General features: G+C 39.7%; 1 protein-coding gene across 3 annotated transcripts in view; it reads left to right on the top strand.

The window, feature by feature from the left end:
- Nucleotides 1-10,440, top strand: part of capn12 (calpain 12) — a 28,826-nt gene extending 18,386 nt beyond the window's left edge. For 2 of the 3 annotated variants that reach the window (XM_026316035.1, XM_026316027.2), the window contains exons 5-23: nucleotides 2,838-2,971; nucleotides 3,110-3,281; nucleotides 3,978-4,061; nucleotides 4,892-4,977; nucleotides 5,071-5,148; nucleotides 5,238-5,407; nucleotides 5,507-5,754; nucleotides 5,843-5,854; nucleotides 7,094-7,173; nucleotides 7,272-7,394; nucleotides 7,506-7,542; nucleotides 7,657-7,728; nucleotides 7,840-7,885; nucleotides 8,251-8,312; nucleotides 8,552-8,620; nucleotides 8,704-8,782; nucleotides 8,913-9,029; nucleotides 10,124-10,176; nucleotides 10,280-10,440. In XM_026316035.1, coding sequence (XP_026171820.1) covers nucleotides 2,838-2,971; nucleotides 3,110-3,281; nucleotides 3,978-4,061; nucleotides 4,892-4,977; nucleotides 5,071-5,148; nucleotides 5,238-5,407; nucleotides 5,507-5,754; nucleotides 5,843-5,854; nucleotides 7,094-7,173; nucleotides 7,272-7,394; nucleotides 7,506-7,542; nucleotides 7,657-7,728; nucleotides 7,840-7,885; nucleotides 8,251-8,312; nucleotides 8,552-8,620; nucleotides 8,704-8,782; nucleotides 8,913-9,029; nucleotides 10,124-10,176; nucleotides 10,280-10,306 — 1,749 coding nt within the window. In that variant the 3' untranslated portion in view covers nucleotides 10,307-10,440. Of the gene's footprint in view, nucleotides 1-711; nucleotides 1,297-2,837; nucleotides 2,972-3,109; nucleotides 3,282-3,977; nucleotides 4,062-4,891; nucleotides 4,978-5,070; nucleotides 5,149-5,237; nucleotides 5,408-5,506; nucleotides 5,755-5,842; nucleotides 5,855-7,093; nucleotides 7,174-7,271; nucleotides 7,395-7,505; nucleotides 7,543-7,656; nucleotides 7,729-7,839; nucleotides 7,886-8,250; nucleotides 8,313-8,551; nucleotides 8,621-8,703; nucleotides 8,783-8,912; nucleotides 9,030-10,123; nucleotides 10,177-10,279 lie in introns of those variants that run through there. The other variant, XM_026316046.2, reaches the window with a different exon arrangement.
- The last annotated feature ends 5,729 nt before the right edge of the window (nucleotides 10,441-16,169 follow it).

Below are 16,169 nucleotides of genomic sequence, written 5' to 3'. Positions count from 1 at the left end.
GTGTGCCTTAACTCATATACGTAAGGCTTGACTTAAATATACCAGGTAACAAATTAGAGACCCGACCTTGGTTCAAACAATGAGCAAAACTAATGGAAGTCTATAAACAGGCAAAGGTACGTTTAAGGAAACAACTAAGGTTTACAACGTGGCTTGAGTCAGACAAAAGTATTTCCACTAAAAATCAGGTCTACTACTTCACCTTAGTTTGTCGGGAATCAGATGTCCTTGAACAAACAGCAAGTTTTTATGAGGCAGGTTAGGACCTCAGGAATCAGGTTAGGTCCTCATGATCCAGATTAGGCCCTCAGGAATCCGTTTAGGACCTTGTGACCTTGGAACATCATGGAATGGATTAGGCCTTCATGGGACATCATGAGACATCATGGAACAGGTTAGGCCTTCATGGGACATCATGGAACGGGTTAGGTCTCCATGGAACAGGTTAGGCCTTCATGGGACATCATGGAACGGGTTAGGTCTCCATGGAACAGGTTAGGCCTTCATGGGACATCATGGAACAGGTCAGGCTTTTATGGGACGAGTTAGGCCTTCATGGGACATCATGGAACAGGTTAGGCCTTCATGGGACATCATGGAATGGGTTAGGCCTTCATGGAACAGGTTAGGCCTTCATGGGACGGGTTAGGCCTTCATGGGACGGGTTAGGCCTTCATGGGACGGGTTGGGACGGGTTAGGCCTTCATGGGACATCATGGAATGGGTTAGGCCTTCATGGAACAAGTTAGGCCTTCATGGGACGGGTTAGGCCTTCATGGGACATCATGGAACATGTGCTGCAGATCCTGGTGATTACATGGCACAAGGCAGGCACAGGTGAATAGAATAGTTAATAAAACCGATGAACATAAAGCTAACTGGAGTAATACCAGGTGATGCAAGAAATAGAAACCAAAATAAAAGCCTGGGGCAGGAAGTCCAGAAACCAAGATCCTGACACATAGTTCAGTGAGTTCCAGATGTAATATAATTAAGAATATATGACAAAGTAAATTAGCACTGAAATGATGAAATGAGTAGTCAGTCTGCAATTATTGCAATAATCAGTTAATGCTTTTAGTCAATTTCCAAGTAGGCCTAAAATGCTAAACATTTCCTTGTGTCTACTTTCCCAAAGGTGTGGGTTCCTTTCTTTGTCATAGATACTTTGTCGACCTGTCCAGGGCGTAGCCTGTCAGTGCCACCTGGGATTGGCTCCAGCCCTCCTGTGACCCTGTACAGGATAGGTAGTAAATAATGGAAGGATGGACAGACTTTACAACATATTGCAATACAGTAGGTGACAAACTAACACTAAAATACCACAGAGTAGAATCAACCACTTTCTGACCTAGTCAGGAATTTGTAGTGCAAAAATGTAAAGTTAATAATCATAGACTGGTGTTCATGTTATTGCTTCCAACCCATGTGCTCTATAGTATATACTGCAAGTGATGTTGATAACTTTGAGCACAGTGTCACATCTGGCAACTCAAGAGTTGGAATAGAGCAAAAACGGAGCTAAAAGAGCTAAATAATGGACCTACATTTACATGGTGGCCACAAACATGACTTCAAATGAATGACAGTGTAGCTAGTCTACCTTGTCTGCTGGATGAGTAAATAGAAAACTATAGGGTAAGAGGTTTGTCATATCAACTTGACAACTAATAACACTGTCAGCGCCAGGTTTCATATCTTGATTCTGGCACCCAAACCTATTTAATTAAGTTATTTATAACACATTATGGGTTGCACTCATAACACAATGTGTCGATGTGATCCCTCATTTCCATGAACAGTGACGACACGCTGGACTGACACTGTTTCTGTTGCTCCTGTTTCTGAAACAAAGCTGCAGCAGCAGCGTGTTGTATGTTTTCTTTGCAATCCATAGCCGTCTTAATATTTTTTAATCCATGAGTAAGGAGTTCCACATACAGTCATAATATTAAATCTGCGCCTTACAGGTTTCAGCAGACACACCTTTCTCAGAGAGGAACTGACAGGTCACTGAGAACCTGACGAGCCTGGTTCTGTAGGCATTTACACAGTAGATGAGTTTAGTTGCTTCAACAGCTCATCTTTGCTCCTGAGCCTGCAGGCAGGTCACAGAATCTGGTGCAAACTGTTCCATCACATTGTGATCACATGTGATTATCAAACAACTTCCATGCAAGTCTGAACCACTGTGAGGCTCTGATAGTGCTGCTCTTAAAGTATGAATCTTATTCACTCTTTTTCATACAGTTTCATGTAATTTCATTTAATAAAGAAGTCATTTTCTAAATGAGCTCATTCATCGATCCATCCAATATTTTCTGTGCCTGATAAATTGGAACCATTCCCAGCAGACATTGGATGAGAGGCTACGTACCCCCTGTCACAGAGAGAAAGACAGACATTCACGTTCACACCTACAGGCGATTTAGAGTTAACCTAACCTTGACTCACCCACATTAGGAGAGTGTTTGTAGGGCTCTGGCTAATAAATTGGACATTCATTGTATAAAGTCAATTCAAAATCACTTAAGTAACTTTAGCCTAAATGTGTTAGGCAAATGTAGTATATTCATTATAAATGAACATCATTAAGACAGGGCGATATTTGCTTAATGGCACCTAGTAATTAATTTTCTAACCTTTTTCCCATCTATTTAATGCAGTTCAGTAGGACTGGTTGATGTAGTTTATAGAGTATGTGGACAGGCTGTAGTATTCAGGTGATGTATCTCTTATACTCATTTTTTTCCTCTTCTCATTACCTTTCCAACTAATTCATTACATCCACTTCCGTTCCTTACCATTCCGCTCTCTTTCTGTGTGTCCCTGTGCAGTTCTGGCAGTATGGTGAGTGGGTGGAAGTGGTTGTGGATGACAGGCTGCCAGTGCGCGAAGGCCGTCTGCTCTTCAGCTACTCTCACACCCGCAACGAGTTTTGGAGTGCCCTGGTGGAGAAGGCCTATGCCAAGTCAGTTGCCACTACCAGCATATGTTTGTCAGTTGTAATGTCTGAGATCACCCACTCTTTTCCTGTGTACGTGTCTCTATAGCTATATGGCAAAAATGCACAGCCACCAGCGATAACTTTCTCACCTCTTCTATGTAGGTTAATTGGATCCTACGCAAGCCTGAAGGGGGGCAACATTTCAGAGGGGATGGAAGATTTTACAGGAGGCATTGCTTACTCACTGCAAATTCCCTCTTATACCCCTCAAGTCCTATGGAGGCGTCTGACGGGGGCCCTGTCCAGAGGCAGTCTGCTTAGCTGCTTCATCCAGGTACAAATAAACATCGAGATGTTCACACTACGCAGGAACCAGAATGCATTACAAAAGCAAGACTATGAATTAAATTCAGTTTTCAATTCAGTTTGTATAGCACTAAGTCACTATGCAGTCATCTCAAGGCAAAAAAACAAAAACCCAACAAATCCTTTATGAGTAAGCACTTGGCTATATTACAGTAATATATAACCTTTGGCTGTAATGCAGGAATATAACACATTACCAATACAATTTTGGTCATATTTTACCCATTATGATCTCAGTAATACACATAAAAACGCATTTTAACCCGAAATTAAGTGGTGTTATAACACCACAAGATATTCTAGCGCCAGAGAAGAAAATTAATTTGTCTATTTCCTGTTCCTATTTGGTGGTTGAGGTTCTTGCAGAGACAGTCTGGACTTACTCCCATTATTTTCAGTTCATCAGAGAAAAGGACACAAAGGTAGTCAAGTACAATCTATGTGTGACATCAAGGGTGCTCTCTACATGGAGAAATAGCCTGAGCTCCACTGAATGTATAATGAATAAACTACATTTTAGCAGATTAGGATGCCTACTCATAATTACTTTTAAATGACAGTAACTAGTAATGCATAATGTACTGGATTTTGGAAGCAGCTTTCTTAACACTGGCAGAAAGATGCAAATTTAGATCCTCTTGAGTGTCTCTGTCTGTCTCCACAGGCCACCAGCACCCGTGACGTTGGTAAAGTGACAGCAGAGGGGCTGGTAAATGGCCATGCTTATGCTATCACTGAAACTGACAAGGTCAGTCTCACACAGGAACAACACAGAACGTTGTGTAGAACTGATCCTGCCATTGTTTGTTTATTTATGTGTCTTCATCAGTATGTTGCTCTTATGTTTGTTTCTTAATAATGATGTTATGTAACATAACTATCTTCAATCTAACATGATTAATTTGTTTTATCTGATATAATCTAATTGCATCTCATCACATTATTCTAATCTAATTTTATTTGCTCTATCACATTCATTTTAATGTCACTTTTGTTATTTAATCTACTATAATCTCTACTATACTGCTACTACTATAATTTCTGTCAAGGAATTTTGTCGTCTCTCCCAGTCCAATGCATTGCAATCATTTATTTAATACCATTTGATGTTATCTCAGTTTCGATTACAATGAAATTAAATAACAGAAATGAATTGTATCACTTTATCTATTCTAATTTTATTATAATTTCAGATAATGTCATCTCATCTCAAATAATCTCAGAGATAATGCATTTTATAGTCTGTGACCCAGTGTAATCTCACTTTAGTTAATTCCATATGATGTCAAGTGTTCTCTCATCTAGATCAGATTTAATCTACTGTAATTTCACAATTGACCTAATCTCTTTCTTAAATCATGTCATTGTATTTTCTCTCTGTTTGTTATAATCAGTTTTGATCTAATTTATTTGCAGTTTATCCTATTCTAATCTGACTCATCCCATCTCATCTTAATCTTATTTAATCCCGTCACCTCAAACATAATAATCAGAAAACACTGAGAACAGGCAAAACGTTTTCCAAAACCTTTCCTTGTGTAAGTGATATATCCTCATTTCTTTTCTGTTCAATTTCAGGTGACTAAAGGTTCAGAGGAGGTTTTGTTGCTGAGGGTGAGGAACCCCTGGGGTTTTGTCGAATACTTCGGACCCTGGAGTGACAAGTAAGTCAAGAGGGAACAGGGGGTGCATGCTAATTCTTTGATTACAGAACCTCAATAGATGTTAACTTTCTCTAACTATTTGTGTGACTGCAGGTGTAAAAACTGGAACGCTATAGACAAAGCGGAGAAAGACAGGATTAAGCTGAAAATTACAGAAGACGGGGAGTTCTGGTATGTGTTAGACACCAAAACACATCAATTTGCACTAGTGAACAAGCTCACACGAACAGTAAGATGATACAAGTGATCCTCCCTGTCAGGATCAGTGTTGAGGACTTCAGCAAACTGTTCAACACAGTAGAGCTCTGCAATGTGAATCCTGAAAGTATTGATGAAGAAAACGCACCTGCCACCCCATCTGCCTGGGTCATCAGTGAGCATCAAGGATTCTGGGCAACAGGGAGTACTGCCGGTGGTAGCCGCACAAACCGTATGTGTTTGGGAAAAAAAAAAAAAAAAAGCATTTCTCTGCTCCCTCCAACATTTAAATGGTCGTACTCTTCTTCACAATGCTGTGTTTTCTTTTTAGTAACATTTTGGAGGAATCCCCAGTTCAAGTTGGTTCTCAAAGAGCAGGACCAGACAGAGGAGGAGGAGGAGGACGACGAAGTGGAGGTAGATGATGAGGATGATGTGGAGACTGTACCGGAGCAGAAGAGGACAGACAAGCCGAAACATAAAGCCAAAAATTGCACTGTGGTGGTGGAGCTGCTGCAGAAAAACCGCAGGCAGAAGGACAAACTCAACTTTCTCTTCATAGGTTTCCACATCTACAAGGTTAGAAAAAAGACTTTTTGTTTAGTAGATGTTTGGAGTATCATAGCTGGATAAATTCACGTGTTGCTTTGTTTCTTCTTTGTTACAGGCACCTCCTAAGGTGAGTATCTACTGTAATATTTTCTTATATATTGCTTTATTTTCATATTCTTAGATACTTTTAATTTTTTAATATTTATATATTTTTTATTGTAGGATGGACCTGTAATGCTTTTGAATATAGCCTGTAATTTTGTTATGAACAAGATGCTAATATTTAATGCTTCCAACTGATAATTGAATGTAGGTACAGAAAAGGAAAAAAAGACTGTGGGTAATAGGGTATTTTTGTAAACATTTGGTACAGTAAAATAAATAAATGAATAAAGAAAAATCTAAATAAAGAAAATAAAATTGAACTTATACAAGATATGTCAGCCACACATACAGTGCATTCAGCGAGTATTCAGACCCCGTTCGCTTCTTTTCAATATTGTGTTGCAGCCTGATACTACAATTGTTTTTTTTTTTTCATTAATTTACACTCAGTGCCACATAATGATAAAGTCAAAACCAAATTTTATTAATGTTCGTAAATGTAATAAAAAGGAAAAACTGAAATGTCACATTTACAGAAGTATTCAGATTCAGATATTCAATTACAACCTCCTACCTCCTCGTAAAGAACCAGCTGAGTGGAATTATGATGTCTGTAATGGAGCTGTCGGATGCTAAGTTGGATCTGGAGGCATGGTGACAGGGTTTGGAGGGCATGGATCAGCCGTTTCTGCTGTGGACTAACCATTGCAACCTGCAGTACCTATGATTACCTATGATCAGTTAAGCACTTGAATTCCCACCTGGCACAATGATCACTGTTTTTTTAACAGAAAAGGCTACCATGTCCTTAGAAATGGTACCAGGTAGACGCATAGTGGATCCCTGACTCTTCCCGCAATAGCTGCAGGGCTGCCTAAGCACAGTAGCAGCTCTTTGGCTTCACCTGGCTGCGTCTGTCAGTGGCCTTTTGCCGAATTCTTCCCAGACCATCCTGAGACTCTCTAGCATATGTTGTTTCCTCAAATAATAATAATCTTAAATGTTTAATGATGAACACGGTAATTATTTTGATTCTGTTTATTACGCAGTATGATCATAAGGTGTGTCCATAATATACTAGTATTGTGTAACAACCTATTCTTGTTTTCTTCCACTATATCGACATTTAAGTACCAGATCTAATGAGTAAGTGTTTTTTGGTACCTGGTTCAAACAGTAAATTGACACTGTAAATTGTGGGTTATAATATGAAAGTTTATCAGACTTTCCCATCTTCTTTGCCATATTTTTCTCCATACAGCTCCAGGGTGTGTGTCTTGACCGCAACTTCTTTGTGAAAAATAGCCCTGTGGGTCGTTCTGGGAAATATAAGGCTCAGAGGTACAGACCCTCATTAGACCTAATGTTCTTAGATGATCTTTGAAAGTTGCTTACCTGTTGGAAGTTACTAAATATAAGTTATTCATTTTGTTTTCTAGGGGTGTCTGGAGGAAGATGCGTCTGGAACCAGGTAACTACATAATCGTGGTATCCACCTTTCGACCCCACCAGCCTGGAGAGTTCTTTGTCCGCATTTATTCCAAGACTGGAAACACACTGCGGTAAGCTGAAAGATCCCAAAACAAGACAAAGATTAAGATTGTTACAATTTTACATATAAAAGTATCATTTTTAAAAGCGACATTAAAAATCTGATGTGGTCTTTGTTCCAGGTCTCATGACTTTACCTGCACCTCTAGCTATGTACCGGTGAGTTCACAAACATGTTCTGTTCCATAAAAACACCAGACATGAGCGAAGGATATATATATATATATATATATTCACTATATTGATATTTGTTGTCGTGTTTGTGCTAAACAGGTTATGGCAACTCCGGCCTCACCAGAGGATCAAGTGAGAGTTGAGAAGATCTTTGATAAGGTGGCTGGCCAAGTAAGAATTCCTCTCCCTCCTCTATAAATTAAATCATTTGAGATAATAAAAGTTTATATTTGCAGCCTTGGTTAAAACAATCACAACCAATTGTGTTTGTCTTCCTGGCAGGATGATATGCTGAACGCCATGGAGTTCATGCAGCTGGTAAACTCAGGTTAGAATTTCATCACGTTGCGTGTTTAGCTGCATCTGCAGCTGTGACACAACTTTCCTTAACACACAGGCCAATCACTAGAGGTGATCTTTGACTCTGTAATATCAGTAATGGCCACTAGATGGCAGAAAGGTAGTAATGTGTTAGCTTGACAGTTGCACAGTTGCCAGTTTAGACGCAGGGTCACAGCTGCAGTCAGATAAAGTAAGTTGAAATTAACGAAGTAATAAAAATGATGAGACTTGTCCTCACCTTCACCTTTCCTCAGGATAATCCAATTTAAACCCTTATTTTATTTCTCTGCATATATATATATACATATATATATATATATATATATCTGTGCTTTTCTTTCCTAATCACAGTTTTTGACAAAGAACACCACCTGCCACTGGAAACATGCACACAGCTCGTCTTTGGAGAGGACGTATCCTTTTAGTCCTGGCTGTATTTTTTAATGTCGCTCACACTCCAGTGCGCTGGCAGCTCAGCACATTTCTTCTTTGACCACACTGTATTTACGTCTGATTTATTCAATTTTGCCTCTTCTATTTTGAACCCTATTCCTTTTATTGAGTCATCGTGCCACCCTGCTGTTCACTTCCTCAAGACTTCAGCTCTCTCTCTCTCTTCTGTCCTGCTGAGATGTCCTTAACTCTGCTGCAGACTAACGGACGTGCCAGTCTTAATCGTAAACAAACAGAAACTCTGATGTCCAGTCTGCGCAATCTGCAGGTACTGCCCAGTGAGTGTGCGTGTGCGTGCGCGCGCGTGCGTGTGTTAAAGGCAGAAAAAATGAAAGTTTCTCTCTGTTTCAGTCCATGTTTCGCCGGTACGATGCCGACTCCTCTGGAACCATGAGCCCTTTTGAACTCGGTACAGCTCTGGAAGCTCTTGGTATGCACGTACATATAGTTATGTGCACGTACACGCATACATGCACACAAGCACGCACACACACACACACACACACACTACATACAGATTGTTGCTGCTGTTTGGCTTTACATCTTCTTCTGCTTCTCAGGAATGCAGTGTGATATCAAGGTACTTCAGCTGCTGTCACAGCGATTTGCATCTGGACAGCTTCAAATGCCCTTCCATGGTTTTGTGACCTGCTTCACCAGGCTGCGCAAACTTTTTGGTAACACGCACACACACACACACACACACACACACACACACACACACACACACAGATAAAACAGGAACTTTGTAGATGTGTCTTGTTATTTTGACCCATCTATACCAGACCTGTTACATAATTCCATCATTATACTATTACTATACATACAGGAACAAGTAATATCACCATTAACCTATGGACTCGGTTTGAAAAAAATAAAACGGGAAATACAAGCATCAGTGGAAAGTACATATATTTACTCAAGGACTGTACTTGAGTGGAATTCTGAGGTACATGTACTTATCCTATTATCCCAGTATCCTATTTTATGCTACTTTATATTTCTACTTCACTAAATATCAGTTGAATTTATTGTTCTTTTTAACCCATTACATTTGTATGACAAATGTCATTACTAGTTATTTTTTTGGATTGAACACATTTCTGCTTGTGACCCATTACAAAACATTTGTTCTACTTGCAGCTCCTTTTCACATTTCACCTGCGTATAATGACTTATATCAGAACTTTATTTGTTTTTCTCCAAGTCATCATTTCATGGCCCCTCAGATTTATCTGGTGCTTTTTGAAGGGGCCTGACTCCTGAGTTGTTGGGAACCACTGGCCTGAACTACCTAATTTTAATATAAAGTTAAAACTACTCTCACCTTGAGCAGCTACAACCATTAAAGATGGTTTACACACTGCGTTAGAATTATTATTATAATACTATTATATAATAATGTCAGCGACAAGGGAAATCTAACTGCAGAATACATTTGTTTTCTTTTGGTTTATTTAAATTATTTTGCCTTCAGGATTTTCAATGCAGTGTGTATGTGTATTTTTATGTTTTGTACTCTGCTGAGCATTTTGACCTCTGTTTACAGGAAACTGCTTCTTTCAAGTTGTTTATTCAGCATCATATAATTCTGTATAGCTCACGATATGATTTTGGTGTGCCAACCAAATATATAACGATAGATTATCACTAAACTCGTGATACTTTCCATGATTTCTGTTTAAAAAATGAAAACCCAACTTGATGTACTTCAGTGATCAGGTTTTGCAGAGACACTGTGTGTAGTCATTTCTTCCCTTCTTCTCCTCAGCTCTGTATCAATCAGAAACCAGTCAAGAGGTGAAAGACAAAGGAATCAATGCTGTGAGTATTTGACAAAAAACAGCCTGTTATATTCACCTTGGTCTGGACCTGAGCAGGTTTTTGACTATGCTTCTGTCCTTATCTGTCCGCTCTGTGTCAATAGTGGCTGCTTCAGTTTCTGATGCTGTGAAGACAGTTGATGAAGAGGATCTTCACATGGATCCAGTTGAGCCAAACTATTCTGTTTACTCTAAAACATAAACAATATTATTAAAAACAGTTCTTCCATGTATGCGTTATTACAAAGCTGTGGCTATGTCAGTATATGCTTGGCTGTGCTGTTGTTTTATTCTTTATTCACATATGGTGCTTACATGATTCAAGAAACTATTGCTTTATAGGCCGACTAGGCACAGAAACATGCTGGGACCCATTGGAGGCACAAAGAGACTAAACACAGGTGCCAAAAGCCCACGAAGAGGCACAAAATAAAGAAAAATACACAAAAGAAGTGACTGCAAAGAAGCACAAAATGATTACAAATGGGTAAAAAAATGACCAGAAAGAGACATAAATGACCAAAAAGAATCAAAGAAAACACAGTAAAACACAATAAAAAGATGCAACATGATTACGCAGTGATTACAAAGTTGCATCTTTATCCACTTCATGTTTTTTTGCTTTTTTTGTTCCTTGGCATTGTATTATAATCTTTCTATATGCAGTATGCAGTGCCATCATTTGTGTAATGCAATATTTTTCTTGAGTCATAACATTGATTTTATAACCACAGATGTGAGTTTAAAAGTGTCATTATTCCACCAGTCTTGCTTTATTAAAATACTTTTTTTTTCCAAACATACAAAAATAGTCCTTGTTATTACACCTTTTTTCTGACATGGGTCTATAGAAACATATAATGATTTAAAATTTGGTTTGCCATGAGAAAAGGAAACATGTTTCTAAAAATGAAACTAATGAAATGGTACACATAACTGCAAGTACACAAGTGAAAAAAAAAATCACTGCAACCCCAACAGTTTACTCATCCATACACACATGAGTATACCCAAGGTAATGTGTGTGCACACTTAGGCATTCACACACACACACACACTGAGTACTGCCTGCCCCACTGAGGGTGTGAGGGTGATGTCTCAGCAGCGCTACACGCACCATCTCTATTCTTATCGCACTGACGCCACGTACAGCGTCAACACACACGCGCCCCCTCCTCCACTGCGTTCCCTCACTCCCTACATCCATCCCTCACTTTTTCTCCCCCATCCTGTTCTCTCTAGTAACTGTTTGAGTCTCACAAGCTACATCCTCCTCCTCCTCCCTGTTACATGCTGCTCTCTCACACAAGAACACACAAGCCCAGGTGCTCGCATGCACACACACCGACACACACACACACATCCGTGAGTGAGCAAATGTCCTTTCTACACATGCTTCTATTAATAGCACCTTTGCTCACACACCACTTCCTGTTCCTCATTAGGTGAGTACACACAGGTTGCCCTCGGCAACGGTCCATCTACATTGTGATAGAGGGAGGACAGCGAGGTAGGAAGGGCCCATAGAGAGTGATTCTTGTGATGTGTCTAGCCTCTCTACCAGCTTTATTATTTTGTGTATATTTAGATTTTTCTAAATGTTGTACTGTCGTATTATCTTCATCTCTGCTCTTTCCAGCAGCCTCTAAGTGTTTAGGTGCAGCGCTGCAGGCATGTCCAGACTAACCTCCTGGGGGGCCCCTGGGGCAAAAATTTGTTGGACCTGTGGGACCAAATTTTAGCAAATGTGTAACTAATCACATTATTTAGAAGCTGGACGTTAGTCACAGTGACAACTCTGGCCTGGTCAAGGTTTATAAAATTAGGTGTTGACCTTGCAGGACTCAGTATAGATGTGCACAGTCCTAGTCTACAGCTACACCAGTGTCCTTAAACACAGCGGACATGACCAACTGACTGATATTGCTACAGCTAACCTTGAATCTCTGATGAGTTATGACTCGCTTCAACCCTAATTTTAAGTTATTCACATAATTTAAAAAAAACTGAATATGAGATGGGAATTGGTCAGGCTGTGATGGGAGGAAATTTATGTCAGTATATGTGAACAAAGGTCATCATCTCTTACTAAAACTCAAAAGTTTCAACGCATATCTAATTCTTTCCAGCTGGGATCCAAACGTCTTGCTGGACCTCTGCTGACCCCACAACACTGTGTATGGAAGTTTTGACTGTTGGAAAAAACTGAACCAACTTGAAAAGCTACTTTACAACAGATGAGCTGAACACAAAGTGAAGCAGGCCAAGTCTTAAAACTAGGGACCAGTGATGGAGGTTGACTCATTATCGATCTAGTGTGTCTATTTGATAGTCCAACTTTGATAATCCAATCCTGCTATTTGATAAGCTTTGGTGCAAGGGTGACCCCAAATAAAGCAGTATTTGCAAACAGTTGGACAGGTTTTCTGATTGCTGTCACCTTGTGGTCCTCATAAATGTGGTACTACAACAACACACACTTCCTCTGAGGGGTACCAGCTCAGTCAGGCAGCCTCCAATCAAAAGAAAGACAAACAGTTTGTGACTGATCTACCAGCATAGAACTGTAAACTGTGTCCCCGCCTTCATCGATGGAGTCTTCATTTCCTCTTTTGTCTCTGTTGATTCTTTTCTCTCGGCAGCAGCTGTGCTCATCCTTCCACCTGCTCTTCTTCTCTTCTCTTTGAGCCATCCTCCCTCCTCCCCCCAGCTGTCCTGTGGGATGTGATGATGCTCTGACAGGCTTGGCGTCTGTTCTTCGAGGTGCTGATATTTTCGTGCCACGGTGGTGGGGGCTGGCACAGGAATAGTGCTGGAGTTGTAGTGTATACTGTGGGGGTGGAAACTGGGGAGGGCTGGATGCTTTGAGAACTGTGAGATTTTAAGCCATTGTATAGACAGGAGGGAGACCAGGGAGAATTGCGTAAGTTGGCTCCCTCGCTGCAAATTTAGCTTGGGCTTGCTCACGCATAAATTTGATGAGCAGTACTATCTCAGTCGTCAGAGCTGGGGTATTTAAAGATGTGAGTGTGTGTTGGCCTGGGACGTAGGGGGTATTTATTGTGCATGTTTATTTACAAGTCATGAAGACTGATGGCTGATCATTTGAGATGCAAAGAGTGGCATTTGCTTCTACAGCACGGCACCTCTCCCTCCTTCATTCTGCCCTCTGTTCCTGATCCCGTTGTGTTGCTATTTATTTTCTAAACGGCAGATTGTTATAGACAGTGATGATCATGTGTTTCACAATCACAGACTCTGTGACAGGAATACAGTATGATGTAACATTTCATTTGAACTTAAACTTCTTGTTTCTTATAACTTTAATTTCACTTCAGTTAGACAGCACCATGGCATCTGATTTTTAGTTTTTCTATTTTCCAAGTGTCCTCTGTTCTGTATATTTGCATGTGTACACAGGACTAAGTACCTCCAACAAAGGGAGGGTCTTCAAAGGGACTGTAATTACAAATTTGCATTTGTTATTAATTCTGAAACATATTGCCACTTTATTACTGTTGCCCGAATAAAATTTTCTTATACCTAAAATAATATTAAAGTCTCTTGAAAGGAGATTTGCATCACTAACAGTCAGACTGTTTTATTGTACTTTGTAAGTATTGTAATATTGAACAATTTAAAGTTTCTTGTAATGTACAGTTTGTCTCAATTAATTCGAGGAATCCAAAACCAAACAAAAACCCTTAAAATATCATTTAATTTAACCCTGAAGGCAGAAGAAACACCTTATATCTACTGTAGGTGCTAATTCTGCAGTCATAAATCCCTGTAATATTCTATTAATTTGAAAATGTGAACTATCTAACCCACAGTGTCAGCTGGGACCGGATCCAGATAATGGATGGATGCTTCTAGTTTTTCAGAGACTACCGTGAAGTACTAGGTGTGTACTTTACAGGCCAGACATAATGTGTATATATATATATATATATATATATATATATATATATATATATATATATATATATATATATATATATACTGTGTGCTGTAGCAGACACTAGTGTTCATAGCTAAAAGCTGCTGAGATCACTTACAGCCAATGGAACGCCACAAGCAAGCGGCTTCCATGCTGGGTCCTGAAGGTGGTTGAGAATGACCTGGCTAAAATCTTGTGGGACCTCCAGGTACAGCCGAACAACTTGGTAACACTTTGGCTCTGTCCACATCAGTAGGTAGACTATATAAATGGATGACTGCTGATTTTACTTCTTGCACTTTTTTGCCAATAATTTAATCTGCTCAATCAGGGACAGAGGGAAGTATCTTTATCTTATAATTAATTTTGTATGGTACTGCAGGGTTACAGCCCAATATTCTCTTGTATTATTCAAATGCCCACAGCAAACAGCATGTTTGAAATTCTATTCATGTCTCAAATACCATTTCATCACTGTGTGCTATGCTCAGCTACTTTGTATACTTCACTTACGCAAATGTCCTTACAAACACATCACATCATTTACAGTTTACATAAAATTGTTGGCCTGTAGACAACAAACACATTAAAAATTAAATACAGATATGTCCACCGACCTGAGAGACAGTGACCAATATGCTTTCATTTGTTGCATGATTTTCTGTGAAACAAGTGAAATATATTTCAGGAGTCTATATTCAGATCATGTATCACAGTCAATGATATATTATTAGACCACTACTATTGATGGCTGACTGTAAGCAGTGTTTTTTTATAATGACTGATTGTGTTACTTGACACCTTGCTCTCCCAAGTAACTATGGTTCTAAGAGAACAGCAGAAATAGGTAAATCTGACATAAATAAAACTGCATAGTACTCACAAGTATCTTAAAACTGTACTTTAAAACACTATTGGAGTAAATGTACTTAATAGCCTCAACAGACTAACTGACACATAGATAAATATAAAGCTGAACTGAGTGCTCTATCATGCTGGGTTGGCAGTTGGACCAACATAGCACGGTCGGTTGTTGAAGGAAGGAGGCAGAGGCTGAGTGGCTGTCGGACAGAATTTGATATCAAAGATTTCAAACAATGGGTTCAGCTGGTGGCAATTAGATACATTCGTGGGAGAAAAGCCGAGTCCGGGGCTTTGGAGAGAGAGAGCAGAATAGGAATGGAAGTACAAGAGCCAAACGAAAGGGTAAGGAGAAGAGGGCGTGGAGGGAAGGAGCCGCGTGTGTGGGCAGAGAAGGCCAGCAAGGTGAAGGGGATGACAGGGACACATGCAGGTTTGTGTCTGCCTGACGTGTGCAGTGTACACACAGTACTCTCTTCTACCCCCTTATCTTTTCGCTCTCTTGGATTCCACCCTCTATCTGTCCCTCTTCTTCACCCACTCACTCCCTTTATTCCTACCACTTACTGGTCCCTGAAAAAAAATAGGGCAATCCTTATGTAAGGAAGAGAGAAGAAGTGGGGAGGGGGCTGTGAGCAGAGGAAAAAAGGTTGAAACAAAGCCTTCTGGATAGAAACAAGCAAGAGAATGAGTAGGGGGAATAATGAAGTTGGAAACCACAGTCCTCAGCCAGGTGGAATAAGTATTCAAATATCCTTAAGTAATGGTCAGCAATACTACAAGTGAAAATACTGAAAAATCAGGGAAGATCCTGCTTTCATAAAACAGTAACATCCCTGTCACTGTGTTAAATTTTATTTCTAAGCAGATTACTAGCCTGTGGTCCAGGTGAGGTCAGATATAATTACTTCATCTTGTGTCTTATTAGAAATTACAGCAATTTGCTGTATTTTAGCAGCTTTTTCTACAGTACAGGCTGTCCATATTTAGGTAATGCTATCTTTTAACTGTTGTGGCTGCACTAGAGCAAATTGGTTAATAAATGAAACTGTGACTATGGCATTTAAATGCAGACAATCAGCTTTTAAGGCATTTTTGTCAGTATGGGGTGAATAGAACCCCTGGTGATATGTACAAAAATAGCTACAGTTTCCACAGGATTTAGATATAAACCACTTAGATTAAAGCTGAAA

This window comes from Mastacembelus armatus, chromosome 13 (genome assembly GCF_900324485.2).
Source record: "Mastacembelus armatus chromosome 13, fMasArm1.2, whole genome shotgun sequence".
Taxonomy (NCBI): domain Eukaryota; kingdom Metazoa; phylum Chordata; class Actinopteri; order Synbranchiformes; family Mastacembelidae; genus Mastacembelus; species Mastacembelus armatus.
The sequence above is the reverse complement of the archived record's forward strand: the minus strand, read 5'-3'. Positions and strand labels throughout refer to the sequence as shown.